This window comes from Erythrolamprus reginae, chromosome 1, assembly GCF_031021105.1.
Source record: "Erythrolamprus reginae isolate rEryReg1 chromosome 1, rEryReg1.hap1, whole genome shotgun sequence".
Lineage (NCBI taxonomy): Eukaryota > Metazoa > Chordata > Lepidosauria > Squamata > Dipsadidae > Erythrolamprus > Erythrolamprus reginae.
Window position 1 is genome coordinate 20,739,629 of NC_091950.1, and position 26,822 is coordinate 20,766,450.

General features: G+C 43.5%; 1 protein-coding gene across 1 annotated transcript in view; it reads left to right on the forward strand.

The window, feature by feature from the left end:
* MYO1F (myosin IF) overlaps nucleotides 1–25,389 on the forward strand; it is a 92,134-nt gene extending 66,745 nt beyond the window's left edge. The window contains exons 18-28 of the mRNA XM_070746623.1: nucleotides 1,891–1,989; nucleotides 5,780–5,924; nucleotides 10,928–11,042; nucleotides 13,332–13,501; nucleotides 14,568–14,713; nucleotides 16,889–17,035; nucleotides 19,867–20,015; nucleotides 20,944–21,030; nucleotides 22,486–22,699; nucleotides 23,428–23,597; nucleotides 24,955–25,389. Coding sequence (XP_070602724.1) covers nucleotides 1,891–1,989; nucleotides 5,780–5,924; nucleotides 10,928–11,042; nucleotides 13,332–13,501; nucleotides 14,568–14,713; nucleotides 16,889–17,035; nucleotides 19,867–20,015; nucleotides 20,944–21,030; nucleotides 22,486–22,699; nucleotides 23,428–23,597; nucleotides 24,955–25,031 — 1,519 coding nt within the window. The 3' untranslated portion in view covers nucleotides 25,032–25,389. The remainder of the gene's footprint in view (nucleotides 1–1,890; nucleotides 1,990–5,779; nucleotides 5,925–10,927; nucleotides 11,043–13,331; nucleotides 13,502–14,567; nucleotides 14,714–16,888; nucleotides 17,036–19,866; nucleotides 20,016–20,943; nucleotides 21,031–22,485; nucleotides 22,700–23,427; nucleotides 23,598–24,954) is intronic.
* Nucleotides 25,390–26,822: the final 1,433 nt, after the last annotated feature.

Consider the following 26,822-nt stretch of genomic DNA (forward strand, 5'->3'; position numbering starts at 1 on the left):
GTCACAAATGGTGGTCACATGACCCCGGGGATGCCGCACTTGTAAATTCATGAGGGTTGCTCAACACCCAAATTTTGATCACGTGACCATAAGGCAGTGCTTCTCAATTGTTTTCTGTTATGAAGAAGTAAACATTTTGCGTCCCTACCCCAACACTCCGATCTGGGCCTCAATGGAATTTTAGTGTTAAAATTTCTTATTTTACTTAATATAAGCTACAAGCAAACTATTGTCCTTCACCTTGGTAAAAAAAAACTTAGACACACATACAGCCTGGGAAAACCTCCACTTAGCAGCAGTAACTGCGAAAGAGTCTTGGTGGATAATCAACTAAACGTGAGCCAGCAATGTGCAGCAGCGGCCAAAAAAGCCAACACCATCCTAAGCTGCATCAACAGAGGGATACACTCCAAGACCAGGGAAATATTAATACCACTCTACTACGCCCTGGTCAGACCACATCTGGAGTACTGCATCCAGTTCTGGTCACCACACTTCAAAAGAGACATTGAAACTCTGGAGAAGGTGCAGAAAAGAGCAACCAAAATGATTAGGGGACTTGAAACCAAGACTTACGAAGAGAGATTGCAGGAACTGGGTATGGATAGCCTAGAGGAAAGGAGGGCCAGAGGGGACATGATAGCTGTATACAGGTATATGAGGAATTGCCACAGAGAGGAGGGGGTCACTCTATTCTCCAGAGCACCAGAGAGCCGGATGAGGAGCAACGGCTGGAAGCTGACCAAGGAGAGATTCAACCTAGAAGTAAGGAAGAACTTCCTGACGGTCAGAGCGATCAACCATTGGAACAACCTGCCTGCGGAGGATGTGAACTCCCCAACTCTGGACACTTTCAAGAGGAGATTGGACTGCCACTTGGCTGGGGTGCTCCAGGATTCCTGCTCAGGCAGGGGGTTGGACTTGATGACCTGCATGGTCCCTTTCAACTCTAACAATAAATAAATAAAATAAATAAAATATTGGCTAAGGAAGACTGCTCTACCCACTTACCTGGCAGTGAGTCACACTTGAACTCAGTGGAGCCCGTTTTCGGTTAGGCAAGCATAGTCTACCGTGGTTAGGGCCCTCTTTTGGCAGAGCCAGGCCACCTTAGTCAAGCTGATGTTTGGAGTTGCCGGCCTAACCCATAAGCGTCTCCTCTGCCGGGCGCTCACAGCGAATGGTGTGGAAGGAGCTTTAGGGCAGTGATTCCCAACCTTGGCAAGTTGAAGATATCTGGACTTCAACTCCCAGAATTCCCCAGCCAGCTTTCGCTGGCTAGGAAATTCCGGGAGTTGAAGTCCAAATATCTTCAACTTGCCAAGGTTGGGAAACACTGCTTTAGGGTACCATTCAAAGCTTTCACCCAGCGGTAGAGGATGCTCCTCCTTGTCCACCAGCAGGTTCGCCACGCCGTTCATGGCTACTGCGACGCCCACCGAGAACAACAAGAACCCACGCAGCCACCCCTGCTCCACCTGACCGCCTTCTCTTCCGGGCTCGGAACAGTGTGCAATGGAAAAACACTCCCTGTCTGGGGGAAATCAATCGAGAGGGACCACGCATGTTCCCTGGAGTCACATACACCCCCTCCCAGCATCGCTCTATGCCCATCCAGGGGGGGCATGCCCCACTATTTGAGAAGCACCATCATAGGGATACTGCAATGGTCATAAGAGTGAGGATCAATTGTTTGTCAGTTTTTTTCAGTGCTATTGTAAGTTTGAACAGTTGCTAAAACAAAGGTTGTAAATTGAGGATTACCTGTACTTGCCAATTGGCCTGGCCTCTCCCATTTCTAAGACGTCTTCCCTCGTTGGCAATTTTCATAAAATTAATGTCCTTGAGAGGTGCATCATCCCCCTGCTATGTTACACCTACACCTTGCAGGGTGAAGCACCAAGTGGAGTACCTGGGACTGAAGGAGAATATCCGAGTCCGCCGAGCTGGATTTGCATACCGAAGAATCTTTCATAAATTCCAGCAAAGGTAAGAAGTTAAGTTACTGTTATCAAACTGATAGATAAATGATAGATTGAGGATGGAGGGGTAGATGATAGATGGATGATTGGATAGGTAGGTAGGTAGGTAGGTCTGTTCTGGGTCCTATTCTTTTTAATATGTTTGTGAGTGACATAGGGGAAGGTTTGGTAAGGAAGGTTTGCCTATTTGCAGATTACTCTAAATTGTGCAATAGGGTTGATATTCCTGGAGGCGTCTGTAATTTGGTAAATGATTTAGCTTTACTAGATAAATGGTCAAAGCAATGGAAACTGCAGTTTAATGTTTCCAAATGTAAAATAATGCCCTTGGGGAAAAGGAATCCTCAATCAGAGTATTGTATTGGCAGTTCTGTGTTAGCAAAAACTTCAGAAGAGAAGGATTTAGGGGTAGTGATTTCTGACAGTCTCAAAATGGGTGAGCAGTGTGGTCAGGCGGTAGGAAAAGCAAGTAGGATGCTTGGCTGCATAGCTAGAGGTATAACAAGCAGGAAGAGGGAGATTGTGATCCCCTTATATAGAGCGCTGGTGAGACCACATTTGGAGTACTGTGTTCAGTTCTGGAGACCTCACCTACAAAAAGATATTGACAAGATTGAACGGGTCCAAAGACGGGCTACAAGAATGGTGGAAGGTCTTAAGCATAAAATATATCAGGAAAGACTTAATGAACTCAATCTGTATAGTCTGGAGGACAGAAGGGAAAGGGTGGACATGATCGAAACATTTAAATATGTCAAAGGGTTAAATAAGGTTCAGGAGGGAAGTGTTTTTAATAGGAAAGTGAACACAAGAACAAGGGGGCACAATCTGAAGTTAGTTGGGGGAAAGATCAAAGGCAACATGAGAAAATATTATTTTACTGAAAGAGTAGTAGATCCTTGGAACAAACCTCCAGCAAACGTGTTTGGTAAATCCACAGTAACTGAATTTGAACATGCCTGGGATAAACATATATCCATTGTAAGATAAAATACAGAAAATAGTATAACGGCAGACTCGATGGATCATGAGGTCTTTTTCTGCCGTCAGTCTTCTATGTTTCTATGTTGATAGATGATAGTTAGTTAGTTAGTTAGTTAGTTAGTTAGTTAGTTAGTTAGTTAGATAGATAGATAGATAGATAGATAGATAGATAGATAGATAGATAGATAGATAGATAGATAGATAGATATAGTGTTGTGAGTGGCCCACATCTGGCTCAGCTGGTCACAGATTTCAAGGACCAGGAGACGGAGGAGAACTGGCATCGCAGGCCAGTGTTCTTGCCACCTGAGTTTGAGAGTGAGAGTGAAGGGGAATTGGAGACTGAGGAACCACCGGAGACTGTAGCACCCCCAGTTATGGGACTTATTGAGTTAGAGGATGATGAGGAATCAGAGGAGAAGGAGGACCCCCAGTTAGATGCAAGAGTCAGGAGAATGTGGTCCAGACAGGAATACCTGAAAAGAAGGGGTTCTTAGCATTAATAGATCTATTGGACACTTGGCTATGCCTTGCCAGTATATAAGGGACTTTCTAAGAGAAGGTGATCGTGGCAAACAACGTTCCTCATCATGGATGCCGGAGACTTGAAGATGAGAGGACTTTCTGAGTTCAAATCCTTTTCCTTCATGCCGATGATATATTTTGCATAGTTTCAATGAACCGTGAATCTGTTTCAAGCTGCCAGAGTCACTTTCCAGGACTAAGATTTGCAGCCTGGGAGTTCATATCTCCAGCTCATTAGAGAGAAAGCGGCCAGCATGAAATTCCTGAGAAACTAACCAGTACAAATATAAAACATTACAGTGTTCCCTCGATTTTCGTGGGGGATGCGTTCCGAGACCACCCGCGAAAGTCGAATTTCCGCGAAGTAGAGATGCGGAAGTAAATACACCATTTTTGGCTATGAACAGTATCACAAGCCATCCCTTAACACTTTAAACCCCTAAATTACCCTTCCCCATTCCCTTAACAACCATTCACTCACCATTGTTACGGGTACTCACCATGGAATAAGACACTTAGTGATTCTGATATTCATAAACATAATTATTTATTAACAATAATTATATTTTTTGTTATTTATTTGCAAAAATTATTAGTTTGGTGATGACGTATGATGTCATCGGGCAGGAAAAACCATGGTATAGAAAAAAAACCACGAAGTATTTTTTAATTAGTATTTTTTGAAAAAAACGTGGTATAGTCTATTCACGAAGTTTGAATCCCCGAAAATAGAGGGAACACTGTAATTCTTAACCTAATTACAATGTAAATAGTTTAATATGTGACACATAGCATAAAGACAAATCCCGTCAGGTACAATGGTTGCTAAATAAACAGGAGAGCATCTTAATTAACTAAACAAAGAGAAGGATTTCAATTACCTAAAGTCAAGAACTCCAAATAATTATTTCCTTAAACTAATCAAGAAGGGGTGAGTTGCCTTAACTCAGCATACAGGTTCTTAATCCAATCATGGTTGGTTTGACCTTTTAGCTAAAAGGTAACTTTTTCCCAAGACACCTAGAGGGGGGTATAATTTTTATGTTTTAAATAATTCAGAATAATGAAATGCTTTATTGGCAATATCATATCATTGCAATAATTGATAATAACCTTCAGTAAACAGGTTACACTTATAGTCATGGATTCCTTGAATGTTAGCATCACTTTTCAGGTTATTATCTGAGCACATACAGGTACAGTGATCCCCCGGTTATTGCGTCCCTGACCATGGGTAATTTGCGATTTTTGAACCCGGAAGTCAAAACACCATCTGCGCATGCGTGCCCTTTTTGTCTATGGGCACGCATGCGTAGATGGCGCCAGGCAGATCAGCTGCTGGGCGGCTTCCCTGGGTCTTCCCCCTCTTGCTGGCGGGAGGGCGAGCGGCGGGCATCAGCAAGGAGTTTCCCCACCGCCCACGCAAACTCCTCGCTGCCGCCCGCCCTTCGCCTGCCCACGCCGTTCATTCTCGCCGCTTCCCAGCTGAGTCCTGAAGCGAATTCGCTTCAGGACTCAGGTGGAAAGCGGCGAGAGCGAGCGCTAGCGAACGGCTTGTCCGCCGCCCGCTCGCGCGTCCCGCGCCCACGCCGTTCATTCTCGCCGCTTCCCACCTGAGTCCTGAAGCGAATTCGCTTCAGGACTCAGCTGGAAAGCGGCGAGAGCGAGCGCTAGCGAACGGCTTGTCCGCCGCCTGCTCGCGCGTCCCGCGCCCACGCCGTTCATTCTCGCCGCTTTCCACCTGAGTCCTGAAGCGAATTCGCTTCAGGACTCAGCTGGAAAGCGGCGAGAGCGAGCGCTAGCGAACGGCTTGTCCGCCGCCTGCTCGCGCGTCCCGCGCCCACGCCGTTCATTCTCGCCGCTTTCCACCTGAGTCCTGAAGCGAATTCGCTTCAGGACTCAGCTGGGAAGCGCGAGCGAGCGGCGCCAGCGAACGGCTTGTCCGCCGCCTGCCTGCCCGCTAGCGAGGAGCCGAACATTGGGGGCAGCGCGGCTGTTTTAAAACGTCGCCGCCCGCATGGGGGGCTTCCTAGCAGCCCCCCAAACCCGGGTTTGGGGTCCGGGGGGTGCTGGCAAGCCCCCCATGCCGGCGGCGACGTTTTAAAACAGCCGCGCCACCCCCAATCTTTGGCTGCTCGCTAGCGCTGCGGAAGTAAAAACATCTGCACATGCGCAGATGGTGTTTTTACTTCCGCAGCGCTACTTCGCGAAAACCCGCTCGTTGCGGGGGGTCCTGGAACGGAACCCTCGCAACGAGCGGGGGATCACTGTACTCCTTTTTTTTTAAGGTATGCCATCCTGACCCCAGAAACCTGGCCAAGGTGGCGAGGGGATGAACGCCAAGGCGTCCAGCACTTGTTAAAGTCTGTCAACATGGATGTGGATCAGTACCAGATGGGCCGCACAAAGGTTTTTGTCAAGAATCCAGAGTCGGTAAGCTAGACAAACTTAGCTCTTTTGAAAAATGGGGTCCTTTTCCATAGTTGATGTCAGGTGAAAAATACAATCTATAAATTGACTTACAGGGTTGGAGGGTAAGGAAGGAAACCTTGATGGAGATATGCAAGGTTTGTTACTAAAGTGACAAAAGGAAAAACAGTAAGTATCGATAAAGGAGAATAGAGTGGTACCTCTACTTAAGAACTTAATTCGTTCCATGACCAGGTTCTTAAGTAGAAAAGTTTGTAAGTAGAAGCAATTTTTTCCATAAGAATCAATGTAAAAGCAAATAATGCGTGCAAATCCATTAGGAAAGAAATAAAAGCTTGTTCTGCCAGGCTCTCTGATAGGAGCCTCCCGAAAATTCAAGGGTACAAATTTCAGACACACACACATGTTTGAAAATTCAAAACAATGTTCTTTATCACAAAATTCAAAATAAACTAAGCACTCTTTTTGTATTGCAAAGAGCACTCTTCCCAAAACAACCGGGTAGTCTGTACAATTTCCCTTAAGCAGTCATTAAGTACTTAGCTAGCAGCTGTGAAGGAACTTCTTCTTTCAACCCCTTCTTCTTTCAACGAAGTGAGACACACACACACACGTTGCTCTGCTTTGGTTTCAAAGGCATGAAAAAGCAACAAAGTCCAGCAAAACAGGATTCCTGACGATCTCTGATCAGATATTCTTCCACAATGGCCAAACCCACATGCTGCTATTTATAGCAGCAGCCGTAATTACTGGAGCTCCAACCAAACACAAGTGGCCTCCCTTATTTCCTGTAATATGTTCTTATTTGGTCTCTTCTACGCATAATTCTGCGCTTGCGTGGGTCCAAAATGTCATCATCTGAATCAACGGAAGATAAGGGAGAGCGACTGCCTGGGCTGTGTGCCAAGCCCTCCCCTGCCGAGTCACTCCCACCTTCTTCTTCATCCGAGGAAACTAAACTCTGAACTGATTCTGTCGGCAATAACACAGGCCTGTGACATGTTGAATTTTCCCCTGCATCCACCTCCCCATTCCCTGGGGCAGGAGCTGAGCCAGAGCCACCCACAACAAAGCTCGGAATTTGGGTGGGAGGAAGAGGAGGAGGAAGAAGAAGAGGAGAAGGACAGACGCTGCTGAAGGAAGAAGGTGAAGTGACGGGAATCAAAAAAATACAAAACTTTAAGGCTTAAAAAAAAGAGGGACTATGAGGTGGCGAGGAGTAGCACGCGCCTCCCATACTCAGCGCAAGGCTGCCTCCCATACACTGCACCAGAGAGAGAAACCCAGGGGGAATGGCAGGAAACTGGCTGGGCCTTCATGCTGCTCTCAAATTTTCTGGGAATTTTTTTCCAGGTTCGGGTTCTTAAGTAGAAAATGGTTAAGAAGAGGCAAAAAAATCTTGAATACTCGGTTCTTATCTAGAAAAGTTCTTAAGTAGAGGCGTTCTTAGGTAGAGGTACCACTGTATTTGTATTCAGGATTGTTGAATACAGGTAATCCTTGACTGATGCCCACAATTGAGCTCAACATTTTTGTTGCTAAGTGAGACAGTTGTTAAGTGAATTTTGCCCCATTTCACGACCTTTCTCGCCGCAGTTGTTAAGCGAATCACTGCTGCAGTCATTAAGTTAGTAACACAGTTGTTAAGTGAATTTGGCTTTCCCATTAGCTTTGCTTGTTACAAGGACCCTAAAAAGCATCACATGATCCCAGGGCACTGCAATCGTCATAAACATGAACCGGCTGCCAAGGATTGGACCAGAATACCTCCGGAACCGCCTTCTACCGCACGAATCCCAGCGGCCGATAAGGTCCCACAGAGTTGGCCTTCTCCGGGTCCCGTTGACCAAACAATGCCGTTTGGCGGGCCCCAGGGGAAGAGCCTTCTCTGTGGCGGCCCCGACCCTCTGGAATCAACTCCCCCTGGAGATTAGAACGGCCCCCACCCTCCTTGTCTTTCGCAAGTTACTCAAGACCCACCTATATCGCCAGGCATGGGGGAATTAAGACATCTCCCCCAGGCTTTCTTATATTTTATGTTTGGTATGTATGTGTTGTATGGTTTTTAAATTGTTGGGGGGTTTTAATGTAATTTTATTATTAGATTTGTTCCATTGTTATACTGTTTTTATTGTTGTTGTGAGCCGCCCCAAGTCTTCGGAGAGGGGCGGCATACAAATCTAATAAATTGAATTTAATTGAATCTAAATTTTGATCATGGGGATGTCATAAGCAGCGTTAGGCTGCTCCTGGTGCGGGCCATTATATAGGGTGGTAGTAAAATCGGGGATGCGGGAGCAGCCGTGCGCCCCCAGCAGGCGCATGCAAACCCCCACATGAGATTTTGCTTCTGCACATGCGCCCGAAGCCAAATATTGCATGAGGACACTCGCACAAACGATTTCGGCGATTTTCACTGCTTTTTTGCTTTTGTGCATGTGCAGAAGCAAAAATATTGGCAAAAATTGCCACAATCTTACGTGCGTGTGTCCTCATGTGAGATTTGGCTTTGGGTACATGCGCAGAAGCCAAATCTCATGCTGATGCGCACATGCCCGCCCGCTGCCCGCTTGCGCGCCCGTGCTGGACCCCGGGAGCATAGCGGTAGTGCCGGCAATGGGCAGCCCTTCACTGCTCATAAGAATGATAAACGGTTAAAGTTGTTTTTTTCAGTGACGTTGTACCATTGAATGGTCACTAAATGAACTATTTTAAGTCAAGGACTATCTGTATCTGTAGCTGAGCATGGATAATGTTACCTAGCTTAGGCTATAAAAAATATGCAATAGTATATTTTTATAGCATTAGAAAATTGGGCAGCTATTATTATTCAGATATCAAAAGTGAAGGTGGTAGCATTATTATTATTATTATTATTATTATTATTATTATTATTATTAATTAGATTTGTATGCCGCCCCTCTCCGTACACTCGGGGTGGCTCACAGCAATGATAAAAACAATATACAGTGGTACCTCAAGATACGAACCCCTCGTCTTACGAACAACTAGTGATACGAACCCAGGGTTCAGAAAAATTTTGCCTCTTCTTACGAACTTTTTTCGAGTTACGAACCGGCGTTCGGAGACTGCTGGGAAGCCGCGCGGCTGTTTTAAAAGGTGACAGCTGGGCGGCGGGGCTTCCCAGAAGCCTCCCGAACGCCGGTTCATAACTCGAACAAAGTTCGTAAGAAGAGGCAAAATTTTTCTGAACCCCGGGTTCGGTTCGGGAGGTTGCTGGGAAGCCCCCCAGCCTGGCTGTCACCTTTTAAAACAGCCGCGCGGCTTCCCAGCTGTCTCCCGAAGCCGAACGCGGAAGTTCGGCTTTGGCGTTCGGCTTCGGGAGACAGCTGGGAAGCCGCACGGCTGTTTTAAAAGGTGACAGCCGGCCTGGGGGGCTTCCCAGCACCCCCCCGAACCCGGGGTTCAGAAAAATTTTGCCTCTTCTTACGAACTTTGTTCGAGTTATGAACCGGCGTTCGGGAGGCTTCTGGGAAGCCCCGCCGCCCGGCTGTCACCTTTTAAAACAGCCGCGCGGCTTCCCAGCAGTCGCCGAAAGCCGTTTTTTTGCGGGGGGTTTTTTGGTTGCACGGATTAATTGACTTTACATTGTTTCCTATGGGAAACAATGTTTCGTCTTACGAACCTTTCGTCTTACGAACCTCCTCCTTGCACCAATTAAGTTCGTATCATGAGGTATTACTGTATAATGACAAATCTAATAGTTAAACTCTAAAATAACAATAATACATTTTTAAAAGTCTAAAAACAAGGAACCCCAATACTGTATATAAAAAGCATACATACAGTCATATCATACACAGAAAACTACATAGCATTGTATTCTATAACTTCCTGAAATTGATTTATTGTAAAACAATTTGATGTTGTTGTTATAATTTTTATTGTATTGTCTTTGGAGAGAGAAAAAAAATTCTTTGCCCCCCCCCCAAAATGCAAGAAAATAATAGCAATAGCAGTTAGACTTATATATTTCTTTACAGCCCTCTCTAACTGGTTCAGTCAGCCTATTGCCCCCAACAATTTGGGTCCTCATTTTACCCACCCTGTAAAGGATGGAAGGCTGAGTCAACCTTGAGCCTTGTGAGATTTAAACTACCAAATTTCAGTAGGCCGGCAGGCAGCAGAAGTAGCCTATAGTACTGCACTCTAACCATTGTGCCACCTTGGCTCATATCGACCAAGCTCAGAGAGCACTAAGCGCCCCTCATATCTTCAGTCCACAACAATAAGATAACTTTTGGAAAGGGTCGCCTCCCTAATCCACATATAAAGGGATGGGGTAGCACAATCCAGGTTGCAAGATTCTGTTATCGTAGCTATTTCAATAAAAGTAGTTTTAGCCTTCCTGTGGAGTTGTGATCTTGGTCCTGTTTACCTGATAGGGCTGGTTGGAATTTCCAGAGATACTTTACTGGAAGAGCCCTCCACTCCTCCACTTGATTTACAATCCTAGGTTTAGAAAGCTTAGAACTACGTCACTTTAAACATGACCTAACCATAGCCCATAAAATCATGTGCTACAATGTCCTCCCTGTCAACGACTACTTCAGCTTCAACCACAACCACACAAGAGCACACAACAGATACAAACTTAAAGGATACCACTCAAAACTCGACTGCAGGAAATACATCTTTAGTAACCGAGTAGTTGAATGCATGGAACTCACTACCTGACTCTGTAGTATCATCACCCAACCCCCAAAACTTTACCCTTTGACTATCCACTATTGACCTCTCCCGATTCCTAAGAGGTCAGTAAGGGGTGTGCATAAGTGCACCAGCATGCCTTCCATCCCCTGTCCTGATGTTTCTCTCTTATGTATCATGTATATAAACATTGTTATATCTTTGTATACTATCAATACATACTTGACAAAACAAAATTTAATTTTTTTTTTTAAAAAAAATGCAAGTTTTTCCCCCTTTCTCTTCCTCCTGCCTTCATTTTATTTATTTTTCCCCCTTTCTCTTTTTGCCCCCAGCTTTTCCTCCTAGAGGAGATGCGGGAACGAAAGTTTGATGGGTACGCCCGGGTCATCCAGAAAGCGTGGCGCCGTCACATCGCCGTCAGGAAGTATGAGCAGATGCGAGAAGAAGGTAGGAGGGTTTTTTTTTCCAACTTCTATTTTGGAGATTTTCAAAAATAGACTTGTTTGACCAGGATGGTATAAGAGCCACAGTGATGTAGTGGTTAGAATGCAGTACTGCAGGCTACTTCTTCTGACTGCTGGCTGACTGCAATTTGGCAGTTCGAATCTCATCAGGCGCAAGGTTGACTCAGCCTTCCATTCTTCCAAGGTGGATAAATGAGGACCCCAGATTGTTGGGGGCAATAGTCTGCCTCTGTAAACTGCTTAGATAGGGCTGCAAAGCACTGTGGAGCAGTATATGTCCATATATACAGAGTCACACAGTAGGACTTGACAAGATAACATAATTTATAGTGTGGCAATTTAGGAACCAGTGCAGAGAAATAATGAAGACACTTTGTAAAAAACAGTAATAAAGAGTTTTATTCTTCAGTGCGATCAAAACATCTTCTGTTGGTGGCAACCTAAAACTATCCGCGTTAACCAATCAGTGAATTTCTCTTTATTTCTTTAAACGAACATAACAGTCTTAGTCTTCTATTTACAGGAGCAAACACTGCTTTAACAATATGCAGTAAAGCTTACTTACATGTAGATACTAAACCAATCCAGGTTTCCCCATATCAACACTACAGCTCTAACTCAATTAACTCATGCTCAAACTGCCTCAACTAACTAACATTACCGCCAACATAAACAGCCAACATAAAAAGCCAATTATCATTGTAAAGTTGCTTTGCATTCTATAATGCTCTGGCCCAACCAGATTGCAGTTTACACCCTATGACTCAGCATTCATTAAAGTGCTTACTACATCCCTCTTTTGCCTTATATGATAACATAATGGAATATCACCTAGGATTGAGCTAATCCTTGACAGTATATAAGAGCTTCTACATTTGCTATAAGGTTGTCTGCTTTGAGTAAGGGTTTAGAATAGAAGAGGGGTCCCAACCCACAATCCATGGACCGGCACTGCCGTGTCATGCCAGAAACTGGGCTATGCAAACAAGCGAAGCCCCATCCACGCGATGCAGGCAGCATGCAAAACCACACTCCACCAATCTGTGGAAAGATCTCTCTATGGAACTGGGCCACTGGACTAAAAGACCTCCCAGTCCCTTCCAGTCACCTTGTATGTTAGGTAGTAACTGCGAGATTCCAATTCATTTATAACAAATATTTGCTTTTCACATTTTTGAACTGCACATTCTCCCTCATATTAATAATCAATAACATTAGAGCCGAGGTGGCGCAGTGGGTAGAGTGCAGTACTGCAGGCCACTAAAGCTGACTGCTAGATTTGCGTATCAGTGGTACATAAGTGCACTGCTGTGCCTTTCGTCCCCTGTCCAATTGTCTTTCCTTTCTCTCACTTATCATATATATTTTCTTTCTTTCATATATCCTCTCCTCTAAGTTCACTTTACCCTTATATATATTACTACCATAGTTCCCTCTAAGCTGAGCAGTGAGCAATCGCTCACTTAAAAATCATCATCAACTCAGAGTTTTTCAAACCTGCCCAGAAGCCGAGAGGGAAAGAGTGAGAGGGAAGGAGAGAGAGAGGAAGAGAGAGAAACAGATAGAAAAAAGAGAGGAAGGAAAAGAGAAAGAAAAAGAATGGGAGTAAGGAAGAGAGAAAAAAAATCAAAATCTAGTTTGAAACTAGCTCAACTATTTAAGTGGCATTTTGATATTGATAGAGTTGCCCTATTATGAGCTCACTGTTATAGACACACAGTACAGTATTTTATTTTGAAATTCTCTGAGGCAAAACAGGGTGGGTTTTTTATTTGTTTGTTTGTTTGTTTATTTAATATTTCTGTGCCGCCCAGTCCCGAAGGGACTGCCGCTCAGACACTATACTTTTCCGCCCACCCACCCCAAAAAATTAGAGGGAACACTGATTACTACATGTCTATTTTTCTCTCTATGTATTTGTGTATTGGACAAATGGATAAATAAATAAAATAAATAGTAAATAAAAATAAAATAAAATCTCATCACCGGCTCAAGGTTGACTCAGCCTTCCATCCTTCCGAGGTGGGTAAAATGAGGACCCAGATTGGGGGGCCAATATGCTGGCTCTGTCAAAAAGTGCTATTGCTAACATGTTATAAGCATGTTGTAAGGCTTACATCATGTTGCAAGCCACCTTGAGTCTAAGGAGAAAGGTGGCATTAAAAAATTGAATAAATAAATAATTATCAGTCATATAACCATCTCTATAGAACCACCAATGTCTACTGCACTTCACTGTTTGCTCTTCCCCTGTCGTCCCTTCTTTATGAAGCATCCCATATCCTGTACAACTTCAAAGAGAGACGACGAAACAGCATCAACCGGAATTTCGTGGGTGATTATCTGGGCATGGAGGACAAACCAGAACTGCGTCAGTTTTTGGGCAGAAGGGAGAGAATCGATTTTGCCGATTCAGTCAACAAGTATGACAGGCGGTTTAAGGTAAGATGGAGTTGATCTTCCAACATGTCTGTCTTCCAGTACCGAACTCTTTTTCCAAAACCTGAAATAATTCCTGCCATTTGTCAAGTTTATTTATTTATTTTTAAATTTATTAGTGGTATACAAAGATATAATACTAGTAAAAGAGAAACATCAGAAAAAGGGACGGTAGGCATGCTGGTGAACTTATGCACGCCCCTTATTGACCTCTTAGGAATCGGGAGAGGTCAACAGTGCATAGTCTAAGAGTAAAGTTTTGGGGGTTAGGTGACGACACTACAGAGTCTGGTACTGAGTTCCAAGCATCAACTACTCAGTTACTAAAATCGTATTTCCTGCAGTTGAGTTTAGAGCAGTTTACTTTTAAGTTTTTATCTGTTGGGTGCTTATGTGTTGTTGTGGTTGAAGCTTGAAGTAGCCGTTGACAGGAAGGATGTTGTAACAGATGATTTTATGGGCTATGCTTAGGTCGTGTTTAAGGTGACATAGTTCTAAACTTTCTAAACCTAGGATTTTTAAGTCTAGTTGCGTAGGGTATTCTGTTGTGAGTGGAGGAGTGGAGGGCTCTTCTAGGAAATTATCACTGGACATTTTCTAGAGTGTTTATGTCCAAAATGCGGTTTGGTTCTGGACAGATGAGCTGTATTCAAGGATTGGTCTGGCAAAAGTTTTGTATGCTCTGGTTAGTAGTGTGAGATTACCGGAGAAGAAGCTACGTAGGATTAGGTTGCCAAATATTCAAATTTTTGATCACGATTGCAATGGTTATAAGTGCGAATTGACATCATAAGTCATTTTTAATGCCACTATAACTTTGAAGTGTCACTAAACAAATGATTCTAAGTCAAGGACTACTTATACTTTCCTTTTTTTTCTTGTCTATATCCCCTAATTTTGCTTTCCCTCTTTTTCCCTCGAAACCATTTTTACTGGATCTTTGTATTTTATATTTTTTTCTGAAATTCAGTACTTGTTTAAAAAGAAAAAAGGAATTTTTTGGAGCAGATTACCAACGGTAATTAACTTATTTCCAAACTTATTTCCTTCTTATTTTTCATCTGCACAGTCCATCAAGCGGGACTTAATCTTAACACCCAAACACCTGTGCCTGATTGGCCGAGAGAAGGTGAAAAAGGGGCCTGAGAAAGGCCAGATCCGGGAGGTGCTAAAGAAGAAACTGGAGGTCGAAAGAGTCAACCGAGTGTCTCTCAGGTGAGCTGCATTCCCATCCTGTAAAAGGCACGGAGGCCAACCCAACTGCTTTAAGAACTAACAATAGAAACTATGAGAAGACTAATAGTAAGAGAAATGCAACCTTATTGAACGGGTCCAAAGACGGGCTACAAAAATGGTGGAAGGTCTTAAGCATAAACCTTATCAGGAAAGACTTCATGAACTCAATCTGTATAGTCTGGAGGACAGTAGGGAAAGGGGGAACATGATGCAAACATTTAAATACGTTAAAGGGTTAAATAAGGTTCAGGAGGGAAGTGTTTTTAATAGGAAAGTGAACACAAGAACAAGGGGGCACAATCTGAGGTTAGTTGGGGGAAGGATCAGAAGCAATGTGAGAAAATATTATTTTACTGAAAGAGGAGTAGATGCTTGGAACAAACTTCCAGCAGACGTGGTTGGTAAATCCACAGTAACTGAATTTAAACATGCCTGGGATAAACATATATCCATCCTAAGATAAAATACAGTAAATACTATTAGAGCAGGCTAGATGGACCATGAGCACTTTTTCTGCCCTCAATCTTCTATGTTTCTATGTTTGACAGTGGTGAGGGAATTATGTTTAGCAAAGTGATGGCGTTCGTGGGGGAAATGTTGTCTAGTAGTCTTGGTGTGTAGTGCAGTAGTGGCACAACAAATAAAGCAGGAGACATTTTTTTCTAGTCACAGTTGTCCTCTGCTCATTGAACAGGAGGCCTTGAGTGCAGGAAGATCCAGGGGTAAAATCTGACAGGTTCTGGAGAACTAGTAGCGGAAATTTTGTGCAGTTCAGAGGACCAGCAAATGCCACCTCTGGCTGGCCCCAGAGTGGGGTGGGAATAGGGATTTTGCAGTATCCGCTCCGAGTCCACAGAGGGGAGGCAGCATACAAATTTAATAAATTATTATTATTATTATTATTGTTGTTGTTGTTATTATTATTATCATTATTATTATTAATAATATTATCCTTCCCTTCCCATGCCCACCAAACCACACCATGCCCACAGAACCGGTAGTAAAAAATATTGGATTTCACCACTGGGAAGATCCCCATCTTACACATCAGTTTTGAATGGGGAAGTGCCATCATTCATACAAGATCAAAGTTGAGATTCCTTGTCGCCACCGCTACTGATGCAGTTGCGCACGCAGTTCTAGGTGACCAATGGGTGGACGGGTGCACCTGTGCAAGATTTGGCTTTTGCATATGTGCAGGAAGCTAAATTTCGCCCGATGGACATGTGAGAGATTTTGCTGATTGCATGGCAGCAAAAAAAATGCTGAAAATTGGCAAAATCGGGTGTGCATCCTTGCACGATTTAGATTTCTGCGCATTCGCAGAAGCCAAATCTTGCACAGGTGTGCATGCCCACCCACCGGTCACAAGAAGCTGCGCATGCAGGTCCATTTTTACTACCGGTTCAATGGCGTCAAGCACACCAGTAGGAACCCAATGCTGCTTCTCCCCCTCATTTCAAAGCCTACAGGCCCAGCTGCTTCTTCCAGACTCCCAACACATAATTGGGCCAGAGGCAGTGAAGGGCTACCAAAATTTTTACTACCACAGTGTGGGCGCGGCTTATGCAGGACGCCCTGCATTTTCTTTCAACATCTTTCAGTGCAAATTGGGTCCTCTGGGGTGGAGCTCCATTTGCATAAGTGCAGTAAAGTGCCTTCCGTCCCGTCCTATTAGCTCTCCTATATCTTTCTTCTATTCCTATATCTCTTCTTCTATTCTTTCATTGATATGTTTTATTCCTATATCTTCTCTTCTCTTCTTTCTTAGATATATTTTACTATGAGTATATCCTCTATAACCTTCATTATGTATTTTACTATGTGTATACCCACTAAAACCCTCATTGTGTAATGGACAAAATCAATCAATCAATTTTCACTACCCCACTGCGTTCCCCCCCACCCGTCTGGGCAGTAGCCCACCCCTGACCAGAGGACTAGGAAAAAAAACTTTGATTTAAGAACTTAGGGAGAAAGGATTTTTGCAATTGCTGGTCCTTGTAAGACAAACCACGCCTGGCTGAGATGCCTCTTTGTCACGAGCGTTATTTGGGGTCCTCGGGGGGTTCTGAGGCATCTGTCCTTCTTTCCAGAGAACTGACATCCTTTTTTCTCCTCCTCCTCCCCCTCCCCCGCCTCTTTTCTCCCCAGCACGAAACAGGATGATTTCTTCATCCTGCATGAAGCCGAGGCAGATACGCTTCTGGAATCCATTTTCAAGACGGAAGTCATCAGCCTGCTGTGCAAACGCTACGAGGAAATCACCCGAGGAAAGCTCCAGCTCCATTTTAGTGACACGTGAGCAGACCGAGGGGGTGGGCTTTGGAAACCTCATTTATTAGACAAGAGAGGTGTTGCGACCTTAGCAACAGCCGGAGTTACTCCTGATTGGCCAGTTCCGGGAGCGGCAGTTTCTGGAGCCCGGATTGGCTGCCGCGCCTGACAGCTATTTATAAGAGTTGTCAGGCACGGCTGAGGCGTTTTTATTCCAGTGTCTGTTCAGTTCTAGTTCGTGCCTGTCCTGTAGTTCCTTGTTAAGTCAATAAAGAGTTAACTCAGAGTTCCAATTATGATATATAACAGGAGCAAAACCAGTTCCCTGCCTCGACAATGGGAAACGATTTAAAACCTCCCTCAGCTTCTCAGTCACGGCCGTTTCCCATAGCAACTGTGGGCCGGAAGTGTGTTTGGTGGTTTTGTTTTCCTTCTTCCCCTTCCTTTTTCTGCCACGAAGAATGGAGAAGGGTTCAAAGAGAGACAAGAGACATGTAGGAGCGAGTGAAGCCAGCTTTATTTTTCCGCCCAGCTCTCTTATAATGAATGCTATCTCTTAGGCTACTTTAGCTATGTACATGCGCAGTTTTACATTATTATTATTATTATTATTATTATTATTATTATTATTATTATTATTATTATTATTAAATTTTTATGTCGCCCCTCTCTGAAGATTCAGGGCGGCTTACAACATATAAAAACAGTATACAGTAATCCCTTGCTACTTCACGGTTCATCTTTTGCGGATTCACTATTTCACGGGTTTTCAAAGGGGGCTTAAATCCATTGAAAATTTAAATCCATTAAAAATTAATAAAATTCTTCTACAGTATTACTGTACTCTTAAAGAAAATGGTAGGATATCACATGTAGTTCCAGCTGAGAAACATTATAGGATGACAGTTTAATGCAAAGGGTGGGTTTTAAAAGTCCAAATATTCGTTAAATACATTAAAAAAATATTTCCTCTACTTCACAGAAATTTGTTTTTCACGGGTGGTCTTGGAACACATCCCCCATGAAAAACGAGGGATTACTGTCCATTGAGATATGATTAATTAAAATTAAGAATTACATTAAAAAAACTTTTAAAAGCCTATTAGCTTACACACATGTCCATTCAAACAAACTTGCTATACATTCATTGGCTAGGGGTAGAATCTATTGACCCCAGTTTTGGTGGCATAAATGAGTCTTTAGACTCTTACGGAAGGCGGGGAGGGTGGGGGCAACAGGAATCTCTGGGGGGAGTTGATTCCAGAGAGCCAGGGCTCCCACAGAGAAGGCTCTTCCCCTGGGTCCCACCAAGTGACAGTGTATAGTTGATGGGACCTGGAGAAGGCCGACTTGATTTGGTACATGATGTGGTAACGTGCATACAATGAATTCTGTAGCATACATAATATTGCAAATTCAAGGACAAACTCTAGGGAACTTAAAGGAGTATCTTGGCAGTAGGCAAAGAATGTGCTTGTGTGGTGCCAGCAGGCACATCACCTGTGTTACATTTTGCTACAGGCTATAATTTCCTCAGCTTGAACTCTACCCAGAACTCCGTGATTGTAAAGCCTGAGCAAAGCCCATGCTAACAGCATAATGTGAACTGAGCATCCATGTGTGGCTTTGAGTCACATCTGGGCTTGCCCAACCATATGACCTTTGACCTACACAAGGAATACTACACTGCCATTCTCTTATCTACAAATCCATCCATCTTCAGGTTCTGTGGAAAACCATTGTGTGTATAGTAACCTTAGCCACTGGATTAGAAGTCAGAAGCCCAGGTAGGGGTTCTTTGTCATTGCCACTACCAGTGCAGTTGCACACACAGCTTCTGCGCAACAAAAAAAGGTCAAAATTCAGTAAAAATCTCATGCATGCGCGTGTCCTTGTGTGAGATTTGGCTTCCTGCACATGCACAGAAGCCAAATCTCACACGGCCGCACGTGGCCTCCCACCGGTCTCCATTTTCGCTACCAATACTGCAGAAGCCCCTTGAGTTGTCAGGCCCCAAACCAAGAATGGACATGGTAATTCTTCCAAGCCGAGCTTTTTATTATTTTTATACCTATAGACAAAGTCTTGCCACATGGCGGACTCCACTATCTGCCTCTACAATTTACAGGGGTGGGTTCCTCCCAGTTCGGACCAGATCGCCTGAACCATTAGCAACCCACTGGTGATATAATTTTGGCATCACAGATCCAGTTCTGTCTGTGCCAGTCTGTATTCGCCGCCATCTTTTTTTTCTGAATTTCTGTCCAATTTTCCTGTGTTTTGATGACTTCTGCTTGCTCTGTGCTTTGAAAAATAGCCCTCCAGCCCGCCCGCCCCCGGGTTAATACTGACCTTTATTTCTCCACCCAAAGCACAGCTGCTCAGCTGTGTTTCAGGCTGAATCCACTGTCTGAGCATGCGCGGAAGTGAAATCACTCATGGAAGCATCACAATGCAAACCAGTGGCAATACAACTGTAACGTCAACAAATGATTGAAAGTTGAGGACTATCTGTATATAAATAATGGTGACTACTAATCTCTTGTGGCCCATTCATGCATAAATTTATGTAATCCCCTTTTAAAGCTTGCCTTTCTTTGGCCATCACCATTTCCTGTGATAGTGTCTTAATTCTAATTTGCGTAATTGTGTCATTCGTTTTTTGCTGTCTGGGCAAAATGGCGCTCTAATCCATTTTGGCTCTCCTGGATGAAATCACCAAAGGCAGATGAATAAGCGCCCAAATATAGAATTAGAACTAGGATTTGAGACTAGAGGTTGCCCCATCCCACGTGCAAACCACAGCATACCTTAAATGTTGTAATCTGGATTGTCTTCCTCTTTCTTCATTTCAGACTACAATTCCGTGTGAAGAAGGAAGGCTGGGGCGGAGGCGGTACCCGGACAGTGACTTTTATGAATGGTCCAGGCGACATAGCTTTTCTCAAACCATCCGGAAAAAATCTTTGTGTCTACATTGGGAATGGGCTGCCTAAAAATTCCAGTAAGTCCCCTGCCCCTCGTTTAGGACTTAATTCTGGAGGAGGAGGTCCGGCCTGAATGATATGTATGTGATTTTTAACAGTTTTTAAATCTTTTATGATGTTTTTAAATTTAATTTCTATATCTTGTTGTAAACCACCCAGAGTCCTTCAGGAATTTGGTAGCATAGAATTAAATAATAAAAAATTAATTAAATTAAATTAAATTAAATTAAATTAAATTAATGCCAGCTTATGGGTCTTGTCTGAAAGGCCAACCAGAGGGGGGCAATTTAGAGGTTTAAGGAAGCTGGTCAGCTGAATCTTTTCTGGCACTCTTCCAGCATCAATAATGCCTTGGTTTGACTTCTCCTAGGACAGGGGTGTCAAACTCAAGGTCCGTGGGCTGGATCAGACTCGCAAGGTGTATAGATCTAGCCCACAGGGCCGGCCTGGAAACAGCAAAGGCCTCCGGAGCCTCTGCTGGCAGAAATGGAGCTCAGAGTGGGGTGGCATGCACAGCCCTCCCGAGCTCCCTTTGTGCTGGCAGAGGGCTAGCAAAACAAACTAAAAACAAAAAAAAGGGAGAAATATTTCCTCTTTTGCAATTGAGCATGCAAGAAGGAAAGGGAAAGAGGAAGAGGAAAGAAAAAAGAAAAAGAAGGAAACGGGGAAGAGAACAACGAAGGAAAAATAAGGAAAGAGGGGAAGAAAGAAGAATGGAGAATGAAGAGGGAAGGAAGGAAGGAATCAATGAATCAATGAATTAATGAAGAAAGAAAGAAAGAAAGAAAGAAAGAAAGATAGATAGATAGATAGATAGATAGATAGATAGATAGATAGATAGATAGATAGAGGGGGCACTCAAAGGTTAGCACCAGATTAAGAAATGCCATCAGAGAACTTCCACCTTCAACCTTTTCTCCCTCCATGTTTTTTCTCATCCCACAGAGCCAACCAAGAAAGGAATCCAGCAAAGCAGAGGGCGTCCTCCCAAGCACCCACCAACATCCCGAGCTGCTGCGCCAATTCCAAGAGGTAGGAAGACTGTGCTCAACTTCTAAGACTATTGTGAGAGAGTTACAAACATAGAGAAGGCAGGCTCAAAAAGTCAGCACTATCCTAAGCATACCAAGGCACTATGAATCTGTTTGCAGTGTCTCCTTTGGAGTGGGTATTAAGTCTGAAGAGGGAAAACCTCCTGATGTGTGATTTTTATTTTATTTTTTAGCTTCTGATTGGGCACTATGATTTTTTTAAAAAATTATGTAAAGAATGGGATCCTCTCCTTGTAGGTACCGGTATATGTATCTCAGAGAAGCTTGCAGGTTTTAAAATTGACACCTTTAAGATGTGTGGACTTCAACTCCCAGAATTCTCTTCTTGGCTGGGGAATTCTGGAAATTGAAAGTCCCCACATCTTAAAGTTGCCAACTTTGAGAAGCACTAATTTAGAGAGTTTAGCAGCTAAAATTCACCAGATACGGTGAACTATACTTTCATAATTTTAAACCTACATGGTCTTAGGCTCTCTGAGAATTTGAGGGACCTCTCAAAAGTTTAAGAATTAATTCCCCAACAAAAGCACATTTCACACACAAAAATATCCCAGATCTCCTACAGAGTCTAAATGAGGAGCAAGGAGGGTTATCTGCTGGGTAACGTATTTTTTGGAGTACAGTATAAGATGCATTCGAGTATAGGACGCATCTTAGTTTTGGGGGAGGAAAATAAACAAAAGAATCTGCTTACCAGATATTAATCTGGCTGCCGTCCTTAGTCTGGTCAGCTTCAGCACATTATTTTATCCCCTGGTTAGGGCTTTTAAAAAAAACCTTATTTTGCAGAGAGTAACAATGAAAGAGCTTGCAAGCCAGTAAGAGTTGGGAAAATCATTAGCACCTGGTTAGGGCTGGAAAGAAACATTCAGTGCAAGTAGAGCAATGAAAAAAACCCTGCAAAGACTTGGGGATTGAAAAACATTCTTCGCAAAGAGTAACAATGAAAGAGCTTGCAAGCTGGGAATAGCTGGGAACGTTGTCAGCACCTAGTTAGGGCTGGAAGGAAACATTTGGAGTATGTAGAGCAATAAATAAAACCCTACGAAAACAGGGTTTGGAAAACATTCTTCACAGAGAGTAACAATGAAAGAGCTTGAAAGTGAGTAGGAGCTGGAAACATCGTTAGCACTTGGTTAGGGCTGGAAAGAAACTTATTTAGAGCAAGTCAGAGCAAAGACTTAGGGCTTGGAAAACATTCTTTGCAGAGAGTAACAATGAAAGAATCTGCAAGGTAAGAGCTGGGAAGATCGTTAGCACCTACTTAGGGCTGGGGGGAAAAGCTTTGAAAAAGGCTACATTCAGAGTATAAGACGCACCTGAATTTTCAGCCTCTTTTAGGGAAGAAAAGATGCACTTTATACTCCGAAAAATATGGTATTTAGTATGTAAAAAGTGGATGGTTTACTAAGACTGCTGTTTGTACCACTTCCAGGAGGAAATCCATCAGTTATCTGCAGGAATGGAGCTGCTCAACTTCCTTATAACACCAGGCAACAGGAGCAGACTTACTGCAGTCCCCAAAGGCCTGGGTCAGGACCCCCTGCCACGGCACTTCCAAAACAAAATATGTCACGGCGGCCAAGGGCCAGGGCACCCCAGGATCAAAACATGGAGTTCCTCAGTGTCCCCGACCAGGGCATGGCTGGGTAGGTGCTAGTTTATTTAAAAAAAAAACCTAAATAGCAATAGCATTTAGACTTATATACCGCTTCACAGTGCTGTTTACAAAGTCAGCATATGTTGCCCCCAACAATGTGGGCCCTCATTTTACCCACCTCGGAAGGATGGAAGGCTGAGTCAACCTTGCGCCAGTGGTGAGATTCAATCTGCCAAATTGCTGCCAAGCTGTTGATCAGCAGAAGTAGCATGCGGGACTGCACTCTAACCACTGCACCACCGTGTCTCTCACTAAAGATTTCCAATGTCCAGTGGTGTCCAACTCTAGAGGACGGTTGCTGCTCATCTCTGTTTCCTCAGAACGGGGCCACTCACCACAGCCAACCACAGAAAATGATAAAATACAATATAATAAATAAACATTCATTCTTCGTACATTCATAGCAGCTGGCCGGAGCAGAGTATAATGCTCAATGGCTCCAAGCCTGTCGACAGAGCTGTGTTTTATTTATTTATTTATTTATTTATTTATTTATTAAATTTTATGCCACCCCTCTCCGCAGACTCGGGGTGGCAACAGAAAACAATATATAGTAGAAATTCAATAATTAGAAAGCTAAAAGCCCATAATTTAAGGGCCTTTCGAAAGGCCATGAGGGTGGAGGTCATACGAATCTCTGGGGGAAGTTGGTTCCAGGGGTAACCTCGTCCTCAGCCATGTTGGCTAACTTGTTCTCTTTTCTCTCGGATGTATCAGGACACAAAGGAAAAGAAGCATTAGCCAAAGGCCACCTCCTGCTGCAGGAAGACCCAAACCACAACCCAAGATTTCCGGACCACGTTGTCGGGCTTTGTATCGATATCTTAGCCAGGATGCTGACGAACTGAGTTTCAAAGTGGGCGATGTCATAGATCTCTTGATGGAAGGTGAGGAGAATTCACTCTGGCCCAGTTGTCGTATGTCGCCAATCGTTTTTTGAGAGCAGGGGACTGGAAATCCCCACACTTGCAGCTGTGGGAAATATTGTAAATGGGAATCTGATATAAACATGGTTTTAAGCTTAAAATGAGAATGATTGAAGGTGCAAGTATTCGCAAAGTTAGTGGGGTGTGATCAGTAATGGGCTATTGTCCCCACAAGGCGGGGGGAGGCAGTGGAGGTAATAGGTTTATGCACTATTTATTGAATACTTAGTAGTTTTTTTTATTGTCCTTTCTCTAGTACCTTAGCATGATCTTTAATTACTTTTAAAATAGTATAATTAAATATTTATAAATTTATAAATGCCTTAATCATTTTAATCATTATCTAGAACTGAACTTTTATAGTAATTAAAGAAAATGGAGCTACTTGCCTAATCTCTTATCATACTGAACCTTGTGGGTTCAGGACAAAACCTTAAAATGTTATTGTGCTCCTCAACAAATAATACGGTCTGTCCTTTGTCCTTTGTGTGGCTATTCAAATGGCCAGCAAGCCACTCCTACCTGGTCACATGACAATCAAGCCATACCCACAATAAGCCACACCCACAGTGTGATAGTAAAAAAATTTGCAGCCCTTCACTGAGTTTTGATGGCTCAGTGGTTAAAGGTGCTCAATTTGTCAGCTGGAAATCAGACAGCCCGAGTTCAAGACCCAAGCACTGCACGACAGGGTGAGCTCCCATTACTTGCCTCAGCTCCTAGCAGTTGAAAAGCATGCAAATGCAAGTAGATAAATAGGTATCCCTTTGTTGGGAAGGTCACAGTGCTCTGTGCACCTCAGCCAGGGATGGGTTCCTCCCAGTTCGGACCTGATCGCCCGAACCACTAGTGACCCTCTGGTGATGTAATTTTGGCATCGTGGATCCAATTCTAACTGTGCCAGTCTGTGCTCACTGCCATCTTTTTTTCCTGGATTTTTGGCCGATTTTCCTGTTTGGATGGCTTGTCCTCGTTCTATGCTTTGAAAAAAGCCCTCCCGCCAGCCCCTGGGTTAAAACTGACCTTTATTTCTTCGCCTGAAGTGTCTTTGGACAACACTGGTTCCAGTGAAGGGATCCTTGTTGCCAGCGCTACCAGAACGTTCCCGGTGACCGGCGCAGGTGCGCGTGGGCACAAGATTCGGCTTCTGCACATGTACTGAAGACCTGGCTGTGTCAGCAAGCCTGGAGGACATAAATTTTTACATCCTAGATGGCCAATTTTATGAATGGTGTGCATGTGTATGTACTGCACTCTGACCACTGTGCCACCGAAACTCTTCTACTCTAACTGTTGCTTTTTGTTGTCGATTTTATAGATCAGTCTGGATGGTGGAAGGGTCGTCTCCATGGCCGAGAAGGAATTTTTCCTGGGAATTACGTGGAGAAGATCTGAACAGAAATAGCCATCTGAAACAGGAAGTGAGAGGCAAGATAGGAACGAGTGAATTAGCCATTTCACGGAGGCGAGTTGGGCTAACCACAAAGAAACTCTTAGCTGGATATTTTTCAATGGCTTTTTTCCAAAACAGCAACCTTGTTGTTTTAAGAACCTCGGTGAAGAGAGTAGACCTAGTACCTTTCTTCACTTGTATGATCTTTTTAAGGTGCCCAGTGTTGAGGGTGTAAAGCATTTTAAATAATTAGCTGAGGAGAACTGAACGCATGTGGGAGGCACTGCTTTCTGGGTCTGGACAGCTGATGCAATCCTGTTCGAGGCATCACAGATAAATAAAATATCAAATTTAAAAGCACAAGGATTCCACCTGTCTTCTTTTGGTTTCTCAATATGGCACTTATTAAACATTAGAGCTTTGTTTATTACAGCTTTATGGACATCAAGATGAATTGAATAATTTGGCATACTGCCGCTGATAGGAGGGGTATTAAACTGAAGCAATTCTATTATATTATTTTATTTTATTTGATTGATTGTATTAATTGGATTTCTATGCCGCCCCTCTCCAAAGACTCGGGGCGGCTTACAGTATATAAATAACAGTAATCTACAATAAAATTAATCCAATTTAAAATCCCCAATTGATTAAAAGTCAGTCACACTCATTCTTACAACAATCACACAATCATTCAGTTGGCCAGGGGCCAAGATCTAATAGCCCCAAGCCTGATGACATAAATTAGTCTTAAGATTCTTACGAAAGGCGAGGAGGATGGGGCAGTATGAATCTCCGGGGGAAGCTGATTCCAGAGGGTCGGGACTTGGGGCCCTCACAGAGAAGGCTCTTCCCCTAGGTCCTGCCAAATGACATTGTTTAGTTGACAGGCCCTCTAAAAGGCCGACTCTGTGGGACCTAACCGGTCGCTGGGATTCATCTGGCAGTATTAAATGCCTTTCTTCATTTCCATTATTTCATCCCACGAGTTTTAATGTCCTGTCTTTTTTATTTTTCCAAAAATTGCCTCCTGGGAGAATAAATTCAACAGGAATGTATAGCAGAACCCTGGAAGTTATGTATGGGATTTGTGGCCCGTATTTCTTAAAGTGGCATCAATGCAGGATAGTCAAACTGTAAGAGAAAAAGGGAATTGGAAAGTCCCAAAATATTGAACTTGGGATCTTCCTGGCGCAAGTATACGTGTCAAATCCCCGCCCCCAATCTCCACCCCATTTGAAGGGCAACCAATACTTAACTCAGGAAACTTCATTGGGGGGGGGGGGGCATACTGAAATTAATAATTTAGAATGGATTGATTTATCACATCTGTTAGGAAACCCGAGACCAGCAAAACATGAGAGGTAAACATTTGTAAGTTTGTAAAAAAAAAAAAGTTTTACCTCAAAGTTCAGGCAGAAGTCCTACCACCCCTTCAGCTGTTAAATTGCAGCTCCCAGCATACCTCACCATGGGCCACATTGTTTGTCAGCTGCATTGAACTGTAGCTCAGGAACATAAACCTGAACTACAAGAGCCACGATAATCCCATCCTAAACAAGACTAACATTGGCAACTTATGCTACAGACAGAACCTATGGTTGTCTTCAAAGGATGATTATGAAAAGATGGTTGCATAGTTGTCTGAGGTCGTCATGAAAAGCACTAAAAATTTAGTTAGGTGCGTCTTACAACATGTATCCTGTTAGAACATGACTGTTAACATTCTAGGCCAAGGCTATCAAACTCATGGCCCGTAGGCCAGATGCGTCATGCGCTGGCCACAACTGGTT